Raw genomic sequence first — 17,551 nt, forward strand, 5'->3', positions numbered from 1 at the left:
ATTGTTGCCGGTCACAGCGGCTACCGCATGGTGCGGCTCACGGTGATTGGACCTGTCACAGGGAGCTGCCGAGGACTGGCAGGGCAGCAGGGGGACTCTATTTGAGAGGTCCCCAGGGCCTGGCAGTGGTCAGAGCGGCGCTGGCGGCAAGCCACTGTGGGGGGCTTCCCGTCAACTCCTGTACACGTCGCTAAGACCCGTCGTCAGTCACCTGCTCGGTGAAATGCCAGGACCAGTTTGCTCTGCAGATCGGCAAACAAACATGTGCAGGCGTGCAGCTATGCTTCGTGCACTTCATTTCTCTGTTCACTGTTATTTCTTTGCCGTTTGGCCTGTTCGTTTCAGCTTATAAGCCGGCTGAAAAGCTGAAACGTCTAATTTGTTATGAGAGGAAAACACTGTTTGGTGGCTGATAAGCCAAGAAGACTTCCAGAGAGGGATTCCACCTGTGGGCTAGCTCATGCTGCACATCGCCGATGAGTGCTTTGTCACCAAAGAAGCCAAGCAAACAGGTCAAGCTTTTCTTACAATTTGGTGATCCCACTATTTTTCCTGTTTTCTTTGAATTCAGTAAAAAGAACAGAATTTACTCCACTTGACTGAACATTTGTCAATTAAGGCGTAGATACTGTTTTCTGAAGTTCACAAGCTTATTTTCATGTGCCAAATTTTATGAACCCGATGGGATTGGCATTTTGAACTAAGTGCTAATACTGTGACAATCTTCTTTCATGAAATTTACTTGCAAGATCCTTAACTCTACATTTCAATTGAGAATCTCTTGGTTAGGTAACCAATCATTTATTGGTGTTGAGCTTCAAGTGCTAATCCTATGAGTTAACCTTATATGCTTGCATCTTTATGTCAATACTCGATACACACTGAAATCATTAGATATCGGTTTGGCTAATTGCCTTAAGGCCCAAGGACATGGCACAAATTACTTTTTACATTCAGCTTTAGTAGTGATTGCTAAAATTTCTCTTTCTTAATGAAGCAACTGATGTTTTACTAAAGGGACATAACGTGGATATAAAACGGCAAAGAAATTCATGGAAACAGCAGTGAACATAACGTAGATATAAAACAGCAGAGAACTTCTACAGCAGATTCTGAAACATGAAGTTCATCCATGTGCTGATGTGCACATTGGCAAAAAAACAAATTTCTGAACTGCGCAAGTGCTCGTATGATATAATGTTAGTATTTAGATAAATAATGTGCACCGGCTTCACTTTGGTGGCTTAAAATCTTTGTCCACACAATCCTAACAGTAAGCAAGAAATAGCGTCAAAGCTTCTTTCCTGTGAACTGCCTTTCAAAATACTCAAGAAAATGCCTCAATGCAAAAACAGCTATGCATTATAGGATAAATATTTTTGCATTGAGGCATTGTGTGAACTAAAGTCGATCGACCTAATAATAAGAGGCAGGTCATGAGCACCAGCTCCGGTGTCCACTAAGCTACTAGCTATGCATGATTAATTAGAGTTATATTATCCCTTTATGTTGGAAGATTGAATTAATCTAGTCAGGGGGTTTACTCCTAAGTAAAAGAATTGATTAGTTAAAGCTGGCGTCAAGGGTTGCTTTGATCGTTCGTTCATGATGATCAAAGGTAAAGAAAATTCCATCATGATCTATATATAGGTCGGCTCCAGTATTGGTGCCTATAGCACTCGTGTGGTTTTGACGTCCATAGATGTTGCTAACGGATCTCGTCAAAAAAGAGGAGGAATCGTCGTTGAGAGGAAATAGTCAGCAGGTTTGCTGGTTGCAATTGATGAGTAATCCAGTATGGAACGTGTGAGTATGTGACTGTCGGAGAACATCACGTTTGGTTGACAGTTTGTTGACGAGTGACGATGGACCGCCCATCTCGAGTCACGTGATGATTCAGGGCATTACCAATTTTTTTTAATATATTTTATTATAAATTGATGATTACCAGATATAAGATGCTTTGTTTCTAGATAAGCTTAATTCTTCAAAGCTAGTAAGTATCATTTTCTAATGGATTCCCACAGTACGCAAGATTTGTTTTGGCGTTTGTATGATTCACAGGAGAAACAATTAATTTTACTGTTGTAATAACATGACCATAGAAATACAAACGATATCGCATCAGACAAAGTTTTTTCTAGTTCGTTTCTCAATTTTTCATGTTTGCTTTCCCCTGTAGAATAATGGACCTCTTCTGGCCCAGTGGCAGTGAAGTAGTTGGGCCGAAACTGTCCAACGGACCCCAACAACTGGCCCATAACCTTTCGTTCTAACGGTCACCGTCGCCGGTTCACATCTTTCGGCGTTCCTCCTCTCCGCCCACGGCGCGCCGCTGCCGCAAGAGCGAGGACGCCGCTTATGATGCTTCCCTCAAAGCACAGCTCCATCTTGACCGCACTAATCTGCCGCGGACGCCGCACCTTCTCCGTCGCGTCCTTCAGCCGGAACCGCCGCGCGGTCTCGCCACTCGCACCGGACGATTACACCTTCCCTTTGCTCCTCAAGGAGGCCGCCGCCGAAGCCGCAGGGGCCTCGGGGCGCAGGAGCTCGATCGAGGGCCAGAAGCTCCACGCCGGAGTTATCAAGTTCGGTTTCTCCTCCTGCGTCTACGCCTCGACCGCTCTCGTGGATTTCTATTCCAAGTCTGGCGACCTGACCTCCGCGCGCGTAGTGTTCGACGAAATGCCGCGCCGATCGCTGCCTTCCTGGACGGCCATCATGGTCGGGTACGCCAGGAGTGGAGATATGAGGTCCGCGGAAGAGGTCTTCTCGTTGATGCCGGAAAAGGATATTCCGGCTTACAATGCCATGATTGATGGTTTTGTGAAGGTCGGTGATGTTCCCTCGGCACAGAAGGTGTTTGATGCAATGCCAGAGAGGAACGTGGTTTCTCGGACTTCCTTGATGCACGGTTATTGCATGGATGGGAATACGGAGGCTGCTAGGTTGTTGTTTGATGCGATGCCACGAAGGAGGAATTTGCACTCTTGGAATGTGATGATCAGGGGCTACTGCCGCAACCGGGAGTCTGGGAAGGCACTGAAACTTTTTAGGGAATTGCAGTCCCAATCATGCCCATTTGAGCCAAATGAAGTGACACTTGTAAGTGTTATCCCTGCAATCACTGATACTGGTGCTATGGACCTTGGACGGTGGGTACACGAGTTTGCTAGGAGAAAGGGATTGGATCGGAGGGCTAATGTTGCCACAGCACTAATCGACATGTATTTGAAATGTGGAAATGCAGATGAAGCTAAGCGAGTGTTTAATCAATTGAATCCTAAGGATGCCACATGTTGGAATGCTATAATAAATGGTCTTGCAGTGAATGGCCATTCCAGGGAGGCTCTTGGTTTGTTTGAGGAAATGCGAAGAAATGGGATTTCCCCTAATAGTGTGACCATGATTGGAGTTCTGTCAGCTTGCAACCATGGGGGGCTTGTGAACGAAGGTAGGCAGTGGTTTCAGGAAATGGAGGTGCTAGGGATCAGCAAAAAGGTAGAGCATTATGGATGCATGGTGGACCTTCTAGGACGCTGTGGGTATTTGGGTGAAGCCATGGAGTTGATTGAAAAAATGCCCTCTGGACCCAATGGCATAGTGCTAAGCTCATTGCTCTTTGCTTGTGCGTGCCATGGTGCTGTAGATATGGCAGAGGGTGTTATGAAGAGTGCGGTTGAGGTGGAGCCAAGGAACATTGGGAATTATATTATCATGAGGAATCTATATGCTGCAAAGAAGATGTGGCGTGATGCGTTGAATATGAAAGATGAGATAAATAAGCTTGGGGGTAAAAAAGAGGCTGGATGCAGTCTTGTTGAGATTGGTACCAGTGTTTCAGAGTTTGTTTCTGGGGACAAGGCTCATCAAGACTGGGAGGTCATATGTGACATTATTGGGTGCCTTCGATTGCATATGGGTGTTCCCACAGAGGAAGAATTTGATTTCACCGGACTTATTTTCTGAGTAAATTTTTGCGCTGACATCATAAGAGAGGAGAGTAGGAGACTGACCAGGCATTTGTATGAAATGGTCTCCCTAGGGGTTCAAATTTATGACTGTCTATTGGAAACCATGGTAGCAGACGCAGCATATTGCAATTCCAAATGGAGTATATAATGGTGACACTGCTTTGGGTATGTTGTCTTTCCTGGCATCCTTTTGTTCTGAGTTTTTATGCTGCTTTATTTTCTGTATTTTGATTAGTCACTCTTGTGAAACAATTGCAGCTTCATAGAAACTAAACCTTATTTTTTTTCGTGCAAACATCTGCAGGTCGGCTTCTTCCATGCCATGCATTGGTTAAATTCTCTATAGCCAGTCACTATGAGAATGATATGACATCATCTTTTTTTAGAACAATGATATGGCATCATTGAGATAGAGCAGAAGCCTGCTTTTTTTTTATTCTACTGATCAGATACTAGTGCTACAAAAGATTCTTCTTTGTAGCCTTACTGGGTGGATTTATGTTTGATGGTCACTAGTCTGGGCTGTTTGCCACAGGTTTGGACCAGGACGTCAGACAATAATCTGCTGAGAAAAAGATCACTAGCTCATTGAATAACACATATTTGAATGTGCAATATTTATAGAAATAGCATGACCTTCGAATCTTCTTGCTTGCAATGTGGAATATTTAGCATACGCATAGCCTGACCTTCTGAATTGGCATATCATTATATCAAATTATGGCTACATCAGCTGAAGATTTATCCCTCAAGAGTTACCGCTGATATGCCGCGCTTGGAATTAAGCAGTTCCATGGAGGATTTTGCATGTGCTATCATTTGATTGGGAAGCATTGTTATCATTTCACAGCTGATGTTTGCAAGTGTCTGATGCGAAAGACTCCACATTGGGTTAGCTCACCTCCCTGTTGAGTTAGAATTCTTGCAGATGTACTCAAATTGTGTTCGTTCTTGTTACCCGTAGTCCTGATTCCTGAATATTTTTGTCCTGTTCGAAATTGCAGGTCTATTTTGCAACTTTCTCTACCTGAAAAACATCGAAGTTTCAGTGGTCCTCCACAGAACTTAACATTTCTGGTAAGTCTATCGATTTCTTCTGCTATTGTTTCTCCAATCCACTTTCTAATTATTTTAGAATTCGATTCACTCTATTTACAGCACCACACACTGAATATAAGGCCTTGTTTGGAACGAAGTATTTTTGGAGGAAATGCTGCTGTTCCTTTGGGTTGGGGATTCCTGTACTTTGGCTTGAAAAGCACAGTAAGAGCTAAGAAACTGACATCCGGAACTATGCCCCAATAGGTGTGACTGATATGCCACCCTCTAGAATTCTGACAGTTACATGCTGGACCTTGAAGGCATTACCACGGCACCACATATTATTTGACATGTAATCTAATAATTGCAAGCATCTGATGTAAAAGCATATTCCAGGATGGTTACACCGACTTTGTTAGATCAGGTTAGAAGTTTACAGAATGTACTCATATTCTCTTTTTGTTGTTGGTAATGTTGCTTATGAACTATTGCTGCCTTTTTTCCTGTTGAAAATACAGGTTTATTTTTGAGCTGTCCACTGCATGAAAGCATTAGGAGAACATCGGCAATATAACAACGGTAATATTCTACACACCTAGATTTCTTTGCTATCCATCTTTCTTAGGCTCCTTTTGGTTGGGCTTTTCAACCTGCTGTGGCTTCTCAAAAAGTCAGAAGCCAACCAAAGGGGTTGGCTTCCACCTAAAGCCACAGCCAAAAGCAAGCTTTCAGCTAGTTCAATTCTCACAGCAGTGGAGGACGTGCTGTAGCCGGTTGTGAGATCGGTATTTTCACAAAAATTACCCACCTGCCATTCATTATGATACCGGTTCATTCTTTTCCTTCGCATTCCCCCTCCCACCCCCCATCCCACCCGCGAGGCCGTGACAACAGATGAGCTGCCACCGCCGGCGAGCACGAGCAGCAGGGAAGGTAATTTGCATGCGAATATGTGAACAACACATGTTTTACAATTAATTTGAATATCAACCGCTTCAGGGACATTACAGACATTTCTTACCAAACCTGCAGTTTCACAGCTGTTCCAATCAAACGGCTTTCAGCTTTTTCACAGCTCATAGGTCACAATAGCTTTTTCCACAGCTCACAGCCCACAACAATTTTTCCACACCTCACAGTCCAACCAAACAGACCCTTATGCTCTCTTTCTTCAAGTCTACTTTCTAATATGTTTTAGCATTCAGTCACTTTGCACTTGAATACAAATGGAATGAAGGGGAGAAGTGGTAGGCAGTGTCTTTGATCCTTTGACCTTGCAATCACCGAAAAATTGGTCAAATGAAACGGCATGTTCACAGACCAAACCAATTGAGCAGGCAGGTACCAGGCAGGAACTACAAAGGATAGCAAACACGTAAATCTATGACTTTGAGAAGTTGCATACTTTATACATCTAAAGAAAATTAACGTACTCAAAACTACTCTGTAATCCTTCTGGTTCGGTCACAAATGCTTGACATTTTGGACAATATTTGGTCAAACTTTTGAAAATTCGACTATGAGTTTTAAAATATTTAGTTTGGCAACATGAGAATTATACCTGTGGATTGTTTTGAAAAGTGATTTCATAATCACATAAATTATTTGATTTTAAAATACATTTTACTAGAGAATAGTGGTCAAAGGTACTTATTGAACACCGTGCCTCGTTCAAACGTCATGTATTTTGGTCATTGTTCATATGATTTGGATAGTATCAGTTATAGAATGCCTGTTGTGACTGACACTGTGCAAACTCTTATTTAAGGTATTGCTTGCTGAAATGGTTTTTATTCTACGACTAACTGTGCGAGCTGGTCCCTTCAAATTCAGTAGAGGAGCCTACCAATGAATTGCTTGTGGGCAACATCTTTCTTTTTTAGCAATTTTGCATGACTCAATCCAGCACAAACTTGGAGAACAGACAAAGCAATACCATTTCTTGTAAGCAATGTGGGTGATGGCTTGATGCGTTGATCTGAAATACAAGGCACGCCCAGAAGTAGCTTCACTGACATGTGGTTCTACAAACATGGGACCCGGCTTTGCTTGGTGAAGTTGCCGTCGACACGTGGACCATACACGTGGGGCCCGCGTGCTAGGGTCTGTTAGATGCCATAGCCATTGCCATTTGCCAGTTTGCAATTGCAACCTGCTCTCGCTCAGCCGTCAATGCGAAACACGCCAACTACCAGACAACTGGACTACTGGAGTGAGCCCAGCCCACCAACCCTCTCCTAGCACGTCTGACGCGTGGGCCCACAAGACAACGGCACCCAACCGCCTCTCTCAGTCTGACTCTGATGGTCTGACCCCCTTTCTGGCTTCGTCCGCTCCGCTCTTCTCCATCGATTCAGAGCTCGCGAGACCCAAATCCTGTCGACGCTTCGCTTAACTCGGGGAGAGGCGGCGGGCACGGGAGGCGAACCCCAACCCTAGTCCCCCTCCCCGCCGTGGGCGCCGATGGCCGCCCTCGCGCCTCGCGACGTCGCCGTGCTCCTCCTCTTACTCTTCCCCGTGCTCGCGCCGGTGGCCTCTGCCGTGCCCTTCATCGTCCTGCACGGTTGGGGTTCTCGTGCCTCGGTTCGATTCTGATTCACTTTGGTGCCAGTTCAATTCCTTATCCGTTTATGGTTTGTTGGCTGTGCTCGGGCCTCGGGGGTGCGTGCAGGGATTGGCGACGAGTGCGGGAACGATGGGTTGGCGTCCTTCACTGAGATGCTTGGGGAGTGGTCCGGCTCCAAAGGCTACTGCATGTACCTCTCTCTCTCTCTCTCTCTCTCTCTCTCTCTCTCTCTCTCTCTCTCTGATGAATTATGTTGTTTTACGAGCAATGTTCCCCTAAACGCTAAACAGTCGACCACCTACCGTCTAGCTCTTTGTTCAGACTAAACGACCAATTAAACAGGTTAAATGGCCATTAAATGGGCTAAACGGGTGATTAAACGGACACAGTTAGGCACTGTGTAGCACGTAAATGGCGTGTGAACGGGCTAAACGGCCGTATAGGCGAACACGGTTTATGAGGGGGATATTGGGGGTTTAGGATCCTGTGCGTTGGGCTTGTTGATTTTTCTGTGTTGTGACTAGAGAGTAAATGGTGGAAGGGAACGTAAATTTGGTTGCTGATATTGTGCTTTGCTGTAAACGGGTTTGTTTGCCTGTTCTAGTATGAATTACCTGGGCATGCAAGGTGAAATCTGCTGTGTTGTCTGGTTTCTGGTATATATATTGATAATTTGTTTGTTTTAATTCATTACTTGTGAATGCCCATAGACATAGGGTCCAAATTAGGTATAATTAGATTTCCTTGGATATGTAAAAAAAAGGAGTGGACTGTTATATGATAGTGTGCATTTGTGGATTATTTATTACTCTTCATACGTGATAATTTGTTGCTTTTCCTTGTTATTTTATCACGAGCACCATGGTACCATATAAATTCATTTGTTTCCTTGACTTTTCTTTTACAACTTTAGTCACCCCAATAAATAAACTCTGATGCTACTGCTAAATGCATGCCAGGGTACATCTCTGAAGACAATTTATGTGATGATCTGTTGCCTGGTTATGTTTGTTATTTTTCTCTGCGATTTCATCATGGATTTCTAACTAAACATGTATTTTAAACTTTGCTCCTAGAACTATAAATTCGAATTCTCTTTTCTCTTTCCTAAAAAAAGAACCTCTTTAGGATTATATTCCAGTGTTCTGTGGAAGCTGATGTTTAGTTGTTTGGTGAAACTGTTGTACAATGTATCGGAAAATCTATCATAACCTGTTCTCTGACACATTTGGGATATGCATCTGCACTGCTGTTTGAGCATCTTCTAATTTCTACTGCATTCTTCATTTGTAGCATTGACCACCAAAGCATGTCTAAACACACAACAAAGTATCACATCTGTATTACAATTTTTTTTAAAAAGTCGACCAAGGGTAGAACTGTAGAAGGCAGTCCCCCTGACTTTGTCTTTTAGAGAGGGCCGAACCCGTTAGGATTATATTCCAGTGTTCTGTCAAAGCTGATGATTAGTTATTAGGTGATATTTTTTTGTTCAATGTATTGCAAAATTTATCATAACCTATTCATGACATATTTAGGCTGTTTTAAACTAGTTTGGCAGATTGTGGCAGCTATGTTGAAAACAGTTTTAGTCACAAGCCATGCCTTCATGGCTGATCTGTAGAATATAATTTCAAAGTCCTATTTCTCTACTTTCAGGTTTTAGCTCAATATTCACGTCTGATCTACTGTTGCTGTTTAGTTTTCTTTGCCATTTAATATCAAGTGACCTTACTACAATATCTATGCCCCAACTTTCTTTAGATAATTTCTACTGGAAAAACTTGCAATTATCATTCAATCAATCTTTTTTTTTAGAAAAAAAAGCTCATATATTGTGCTTATTCTTGACTTTATTAATGGAGATTATGTCTTCCTCAGTGAAATTGGAAGAGGAGCATGGGACTCTTGGTTAATGCCACTTCAAGAGCAGGTTTGGTTCTTTCTCAATATGTAATTGGATAGTTCCCTGTACAAGTTTTTCATATCATACTTTCATCCGCAGGCAAATACAGTTTGTAAGAAGGTGATGCAGCATCTTCTGCTTTTCTGAATTGTACCCTGAGTCATCAAGGTTCTGTACCATTGCTGGAATTTGTTTTCCAGGTCAAGAAAATGAAAGAGCTCAGTGAAGGCTACAACATAGTTGGCTTGTCTCAGGTTTGTCCATGCTGCTTTGCTATTTGTGACTCAGGACAATAACTTAATATTTTTGTATCTATATTGAAATACTTTTCCTCTGCTCCTGTGTCATTATTTTAATTATGTTTACAGAAAATGCAAATTGCTTCGCTGTCTTGGTAAACACAAGGCTATGGAATTTGGATATATTAGATAAGAAGCATTACTAGATGTTGCAAGTCTCACCTTCTTCATCATGCTGCTAAAAAAATCTAGAAATAAGGTGTTACATGTCTCAATCTGACTTGTGATAAACTGATAATGCTGCCTGTGAGTTTCTGGTAACTATTGTGGAAACCTCTATGGACATACTTTACTGTTGCACTGCTTTTAGTACACATGAGTCTGGAGCGTGCTCTGAGAAATTGGCTTGTTTGTTTAGCAGGAAAATCCACTGATTGCTGTTAAGTACTCTCACTAGTTTATGAGGTTAATAGTGCTGATTGGGATTTGGGACTTAAGAATTTCTGACCCTACCCATCTATTCATTTTTGTAGGGGAACTTAATTGGCCGGGCTGTAATTGAGTACTGTGATTGTGGACCACCGGTGAGTTGATTTTTATTCTTTGCTTCGTTTTAATTTATCAAACGCTGAGTTTACTTGCCAATGTCAATGTATTTCACTAGAATACTTGTAGTGCTGTTCTTATTGTTACATCTGAATGATGATTAAGCCCTTCATGGTCTGTATATTCTACTTGTTTTAATCTCCTTTCTGGGATAGGTCAAGAATTTCATCTCAATTGGGGGTCCTCATGCTGGTACAGCTTCAGTGCCCCTTTGTGGTGTAAGCTTTCTCATTTCATCCCAATTTATTCTTCTTTTTAAATTAGTGTTCTTCACATCCTGCAACTGCACACCTGTGAATTTACTATACCAATTGGCATTTTACATGAAAAGAGGTTCTTGAGATGATAAAAATGGCAAGTGTTTAAACCAAAAGCATGTTTCTAAAGCAAAAATAATATAGCCTTTTCTGAGCATGACTGCTATGGACTCCTATGGCCACAAATATCAGCGTCGCAAGAACCACAAGACGGCAGCTTCGTCTTCAGTTTGAGTTTGTTTAGATTGCTGCACATTAACTCAGTTGGTTAGCTAAGAGATAGGAATTAGTTGGTGTTTGTTTTTTTACTAGGGATTCAGTTTGTTTAGTTGTTTGCTTGGAAGATAAGCTGTAACCAGGATCAGTGTTATATAAACCGATCAAGTCGTATCTGGGAAACTCAAGAAAGAAATTAATCTAGTTCCACTCTAAACAATGTCAGAGCCTCTGCTTGAAGGTACATGCTCCACTTCTTGCTAAACTACCTACCAGTCCAAGTTCATACCATCTTTGGTATTTCTATGGCCGCAAATATCAGCGACGCAAGAACCGCAAGATGGCAGCTTCATCGTCGGTTTAAGTTTTTTTAGATTGTTTTTGGAGATTAATTCGTTTGGTTAGCTGAGAGATATACACTAGTTGGTGGATTTGTTTTCCTAGGGATTCAGTTTCTTTCATTGTTTGCTTGGAAGATAAGCTGTAACCAGGATCAGTTTTATATAAACTAATCAAGTTGTATCTGGGAAACTCAAGCAATAAATCAATATAGTTCCATCACAAACGCTGTTAGAGCCTCTCCTTGAGGGCGACATGCTCCACTTCTTGCTAAACTACCTACCAATCCAAGTTCATATCAGTGGCAGAGAGGCATAACAATATAGTCCCTAACCACTGAAGCGGTGCAGCCTTGCTTTTCACGTTTCTTCACTTCATCCTACAATAGAAATGCAGTCCTGGGAGGAGCTAGAACTGAATTCAGATGAGTTCACAAGCTGTTCCTACTTCCCTCATGCAACATCCAATCCATGCAAACATACAAATTACTACCTTTGCCAGATGAAAAGAAAATGAAGAAATGCTAAGAAGCAGAGTATTCATATCAATGAAATTAGTGTTAATTAAAATTCTCGATCATTGGTGCTAGCAATTGGATTACCATATCTCTTATGCCACCACCCACCAGCCTGCAATTTTGTCAGGGCGGTTGCTGCTAGAGCTTTCCTATCACTGATGTGGTCCCAGTTTGCTGCATCACCACCTTAACCCTCATCTTAGTGCTATCAAAACTTCACCCTTGACTCGATCTGAAACTAAGACCCCATTCATAGCTAGGAGCAATTGCTGCCATTGAGATCATCACTAAGATTACCTTTCAGTCACTGTGATGTGTGGCTATGTTTTTTCTCCGCTTGACCTTTGTGTCAAGGCATGACAATGATGCACCAACAATTTAAAGCAGTCTGGGAGTTTTTGAGTTGGTACAATCACAAGAATAATAAACTGAGTGGTATTGAAGTGAACCTATCAAAAGTGTATGTATCTCGTTATAAAAAAAGGGTTTATGTGTCTGTCACTAGTATGAACCAATTCGCAGCTTCTAGTAAGCTCATCTATTGAACTATACTAAGCTGAATTTGGAACACGAACATTCTTTTTGTATTATCATTGTTGTTATGCTACTAAACTTTCTCCTTTCGTTGCAGTCTGGGTTTCTTTGTATTCTTATTGATAATCTGATTAAATTGGAGATATATTCAGACTATGTCCAGGTTTGCATAACTTGTGCTGCAATGTCACAGTTTTTATTCTGCAGTTATTATTGCTAGGCATTAGACAGCCTTTTCTGTTCTGTAACAAAATTGAGGGTTGTGAAATTACAGGCACATCTTGCCCCTAGTGGTTACCTGAAGATACCCACCGTGAGTACTCTTCCTTTTTTTTCCCTTCCATTCCTTCTAAAAATTCTTTCCTATTTTTGTTTTTGTTCCGATATTCTGCTGATAATGCTTGCTGATATGCATGCCTTTACATGGTATGGAGTGTGCTCTAGGGTTTGGGTCCAACCTATTTAACTTATTTACTTGCATGGTTGTGCATTTGGCTGTTTGGTAGTGCAGACTTCTGCTTCTGCAATAATCATTTGTGGTAATCGGATAGAGAAGTAAATTTGAGAGCAGCACATCTTATAATCACTTCACACTTGGTTACTGAACATTTCATACATGGTTAACTAAATTTGTTAAGCATGCTAAATTTTCTTCTAGTTATTCCTAGTTAAAATATGCCTGGAGGCATAACTATAATGTCATGCATTTCTTTATTTTAAGTTTCCTAATTGACAAATTTCACCATTTGCAAAGCCTCCTTTTACCTTTCTACCTCAGCTCTCATGAATCTTAAAGCTTAAGATCCAAAACTAAATGTTTTTATCATCAAGTAAATTGTAGTTATGTTTTATTTGCATGGTGGTCTGTTGAACTCTGCTCCCTTTATTCTTCAGGATATGGAAGATTATTTGAAGGGTTGCAGATTCCTTCCTAAGCTTAACAATGAGATACGAAGTGAAAGAAATGCTACATATAAAGAAAGATTCAGCAGCTTGGAAAACTTGGTATTGATCATGGTATGTTCAGCTCGTCCAGTGTAGCAATCTGCTCTTCACACTTTCTTAGTATGTATATAGCACAGTATTGGCCAAATTACTAACGGAATGAATAGAAAAAGAAGGCGTTCCTGTTAGCCTCGAAACAAAAATAAAGAAAACTAACATGTGCAGATATGCTCAAAACATGTTGTTAGTAAAAATAATAGAGATTTGTTCATTTAAGCTTATGCTTATCTCATACAAAATGATGCACTTAAGACATACTATGGCTAAAAAAAACTTATGCATTGGCTGGGAGCAAATGCATGCCCCATAAATACTTATTTTACATGTATATACAAAGGTTCTAATATCATCGGTTTGCATATCATCAAATATTAGCTTTTACATAACCATCAAACCACAGAGCATGGTGCATAATCAAAGAAAATAGACAGCTAATGTATGCTCTATCTCAGATTTTTCTTGTCTTCTGTATTCCATATTCCAGAAAATTCTACTGAAGATCGCTAAATCATCACATTTTGTACTGCTACAGTTTGAGGACGATGCGGTCTTAATACCTCGGGAAACAGCATGGTTTGGTTATTACCCTGATGGTGCCTTTAACCCAGTATTGCCCCCTCAAGAGGTAACTCTTCCCTCATTCCTTGTATCGCAGCATTGTTTTCCATTACGATGTTTATGGTGACCTTTTAGTGTAAATTTTGTGACCAAGATATATGTATGTAGACAAAGCTCTATACCGAAGATTGGATTGGCTTGAAGACCCTGGACGAGGCTGGGCGTGTCAAATTCGTGTCCGTGCCAGGTGGTCACCTGCGCATCTCCAGAAGTGACATGAAGAAGTACATCGTGCCTTACTTGAAGCCGGATGCGTCACCCAAGCAGAGCATACGCCGGATACTGTCGGTTTGATAGTGTACAAGGCGTGCGGCTGCTTTATTACATGCGAACGACGTGCGTATTTGGGAAATGTCTGTATCATCTGGACCCTGTATCGATTGCCTTGTAAATACGCTGGAACGCGAAGGGAAGAAATGAAAGCCTAGTGATGTTTGATCGGTTCTTCAGCTTGGGCCTCGGCCTGGTGTCGCTGTCCCATGTACTCAGAATAAGAGGGAATACGTACTAGCTGGAAGATAAAGCGCGTAACATGACTACCACTCCGTCCTAAATTACTATTCATTTTGATTTTTTCTAAATTTATAATTTTTGCTATGCACAGATATATGCTATATTAGATACGTAGTAAAAGTTAAGTATCTAGAAAAGTCAAAAAACGAATAGATATATAACTAAAAAAAAGTTGACTCCAAGCACGACATAAATTCAACATGTCTCGTATTAAACAAACTAATAAACAAGCAGTTGTATACGCATCACGAAAAAAAACACAGTAGCAAATCCATGTGAAATGCTCACCTCAAAATATAGTTGAAAGAATCGATGGTCCGAGAAAAGAGGTTGAATTAGGATTTTTTTTTTCAAATTTCTAATGCAACAAAAACAAATCTTAGCCTAAAGTTCTAGAATTACCCAATCTACAATGTTCAAAACTATCTAAGCACATTAGCAAAATTCTCCTAGGCAAGATTCACTCTAGCAAAAAAGAAAACTAAGCAAGAGCAATCAAGATAAGGAATTGCATGAAGTAAATACACAAAATAAATGCAGGAATGTAAAGAGAGAGGACACGAAGACACTTGATTTTTTCCCTGTGGTATTAAGGAGTTGACGCTCCCGAGTCCATGTTAGAGCAACCACTAATGGTTTGGCTCCCTCAATCCACGAAGACTCGAGTGCTTCACTAGGATAACCCCTTCTCAAATCTCTATAATGGCGAACTCCACACTGTGTACAGGAAATCCTTTTTGGGGCTCCCACGATCTCCAAGAGCTCACCAAGAAATACTCCAATCACCAAGACCATCTAGGTGTTGTCAAATACCAAGAGTAACAAGCCTCAAGCGCTCACTTGACCAACACTAAGTCTAATCATAATCTAGATGCACACTTGTCACCCACTAGCACTTAATGATGTCCTTAATCTTGAAATTTGCAAAACACTAATAACTTCTTTGGCTCTTGCTCACTCTCAACAGCTCATGGTGTAAAGTCTTTAGAATGTCAAGAGCATCTCAAATGACCAAGGGGATGGGTGTATATAGGCTAAAGCTCAAGAGCTAGCCGTTGGAAAGAACCCAGAAAAGTAGCATTCACACCAGATGATCCGATGTAACATGTTTAGAGGTGTCAAATATTCCGATCACAAGAAGAGACAAAAAACTATTCGTTGAAGATGATAGTTTCTTTTTCTCTAAAAGTTTATCTGACACATTTATCCAACGGGGTTCGGGTGTTCCGATGCTGAAGGGTTTGTTACTTAACCACTTGAAATGTTTCTGAATCACTAGTGTTTACTTTGACGGTTGCTTATACTAGGGTGTCGAATCATCCTGTGCTAAAGGATTTATGACTTGAATTTTTGGCATCGGCTCTTAGTAAACATCCATTGAATACTCGACACTTCAAAGATATAGGCATTGGATGTTCCAGTGCCTAGGGTTTGCTTAACCCTATTGTTCATTGCTTCGATCCTTCATTTGCCAAGGGGTTGGATTATTCGGTGCAGTTGTGTCTTCAGCCCTTCATCAAAAGTGTTGCTTTGACGCTTGCAAAATTGATGGCGTTGGATTATCCGGTGCAAGTAAATCACTTTGGACTCATCCAATGCAAAATTGTTTGAGTCTCTAGCCAAATTATTTGCTTCTCAAGTGTTATCATGACTTGTTTGAGTTGCAAAGTGCTAGGATATGTCAAGTGTGCATCTAATTTATGACTAGACTCGTATGGTCAAGCTGCTAACTCAAGTACCCCTCTTAATATATAGTACGATCAAAGAGCTAGAAACTTGAAAAAACTATACTACACTAAGTGTCCTTAATCTTCTTGCGACACGTAGTTCTACAAAGGTCTTTAGCCTTCATGCATACGTCCTTTGCTTGCTGCTCAATTCAAATTGAGGGTACCATTCCACTTAACTTATGACAACTTAACCAATATAAGATTTCCTTCAAAATAAAATAGTTAGTCACAAGTACATGGTTGTCATTTATTACCGAAACACACCCTTAACAAAGGTGCAAAAGGGCCTAGGTGCCGCTAAAAGGATCACGTGATGCCCGGGGGTGTGGGGGGGGGGGTTGATTAGGCTATATCTGAAAAAATCTTCATGGCGGTATTAGATATGTCAGAACTTCCGACACAGGGCCAAAATTTCCGATGGGATTGGAAGTTCTGGTACTAGGTCGGAACTTCCGACAGGGGTAAAAAGATTACATGAAATTCAAATGAAATATATTTGCACCGATTCCACTTCAACCAAAAGTTGAGGAATGATGTATTGAGACTTCTACACGTGATCCCTACAAGAGAAGCTTGACAAGCACATAGATCAGGACAAATTTAGCTCAAAGTCAACAAGAACAAGAAGAACACAATAAGCACAAAGGACAAGGATTTGTTCACCAAAGTTCACTCCCACAAAAGGAAGCTACATCTCCGTTGAGGTGCCCACAAAGAGCCGGGTCATCACTAGCCCTTTCCTCTCCTTAACACTCACAAAAATTGAGCTAAGGTCACTTATTATGAAGTCCTCTTCAAGGATGGGTAATACAAACGTTCGGAGCTCAAAACACACGAATTGGGAGCTCCACAGCAATGCCTAACCGTCTAGGAGCAAAACTTCAAGAGTAACACATGCAAATAGAAGACCAAGGATCCTTCAAGTGCTCTTGAGATGAACAGGGTTGCTCTCACACTCAAAGCTTGAATCTCACACCCCAAATCATTCTCTCTCACAAGACCTTGCTCAAATCTCTCAAAGGTTAGCTCTAGAAGGGAGTGGGAGAGAGTATTGAATGTTGTTGGGTGTGTTTGTCTTGGGTTACGTCAACAACAAATGAAGAGGGGGTGAGGGGGTATAAATCCCTGCCCCCCCCCCCCCCAAAAAAAAAAAAACTAGTTGTTACTGAGCGACAATAGATAAAAACTAAAGGCTGAACACCCCGGGTCGGCAAGTTCCAAGAACTTTTGAAGATAATCAGAACTTTCGACATTAAACTTCCAACACATAAAATAAATCTGCTGAGCACCCCTCGTAGGTAGAACCCAGGCAATTCTGATGATTGTTGGAACTTCTAACAGACATAAAAACTGTGAGAAAAAACTGTGTGTTTTTGCAAATCTTTGGTGTCTCTCATAGATGGTTAGCATCTCAAATAAACACTTTGACATCTTCAAGTCAACTAACCATGCCCCCCTTTGTAGTACGGTGTTTCTATACTCAAATTCAA

General features: G+C 41.3%; 1 protein-coding gene across 5 annotated transcripts; it reads left to right on the forward strand.

Annotated features, from left to right (window-relative positions):
- The first annotated feature begins 2,317 nt into the window (after window positions 1-2,317).
- LOC101774051 (palmitoyl-protein thioesterase 1) lies at window positions 2,318-14,360 on the forward strand. Of its 5 annotated transcripts, XM_022823139.1 has the most exons (15): window positions 2,690-4,139; window positions 4,279-4,865; window positions 4,979-5,051; window positions 5,133-5,439; window positions 5,534-5,594; window positions 9,463-9,514; window positions 9,587-9,607; window positions 9,688-9,741; window positions 10,260-10,310; window positions 10,488-10,550; window positions 12,293-12,358; window positions 12,470-12,508; window positions 13,090-13,212; window positions 13,685-13,825; window positions 13,927-14,360. In XM_022823139.1, exons 6-15 carry the CDS (start codon window positions 9,497-9,499, stop codon window positions 14,110-14,112), a joined length of 762 nt encoding a protein of 253 aa, XP_022678874.1. In that variant the 5' UTR covers window positions 2,690-4,139; window positions 4,279-4,865; window positions 4,979-5,051; window positions 5,133-5,439; window positions 5,534-5,594; window positions 9,463-9,496; the 3' UTR covers window positions 14,113-14,360. The 5 variants fall into 5 exon arrangements, 3 of the variants coding, with proteins under 3 accessions (XP_022678874.1, XP_004983640.1, XP_004983641.1); XM_004983583.4 differs by lacking the exons at window positions 2,690-4,139; window positions 4,279-4,865; window positions 4,979-5,051; window positions 5,133-5,439; window positions 5,534-5,594 and adding exons at window positions 7,197-7,578; window positions 7,687-7,771; XM_004983584.4 differs by lacking the exons at window positions 2,690-4,139; window positions 4,279-4,865; window positions 4,979-5,051; window positions 5,133-5,439; window positions 5,534-5,594 and adding exons at window positions 7,318-7,578; window positions 7,687-7,771 and having other exon boundaries at window positions 13,733-13,825.
- Window positions 14,361-17,551: the final 3,191 nt, after the last annotated feature.

The sequence above is a fragment of the Setaria italica genome, chromosome IX, assembly GCF_000263155.2.
Source record: "Setaria italica strain Yugu1 chromosome IX, Setaria_italica_v2.0, whole genome shotgun sequence".
NCBI classification, from domain to species: Eukaryota; Viridiplantae; Streptophyta; class Magnoliopsida; order Poales; family Poaceae; genus Setaria; species Setaria italica.

Coding starts and splice junctions, on each gene's coding strand:
- LOC101774051 (XM_004983583.4), top strand. CDS start 7,479: ATGGCCGCCCTCGCGCCTCGCGACGTCGCCGTGCTCCTCCTCTTACTC. Junction 7,772..9,462: donor GGCTCCAAAGGCTACTGCAT/GTACCTCTCTCT, acceptor TGTCTTCCTCAG/TGAAATTGGAAGAGGAGCAT. Junction 12,509..13,089: donor GTTACCTGAAGATACCCACC/GTGAGTACTCTT, acceptor TTTATTCTTCAG/GATATGGAAGATTATTTGAA.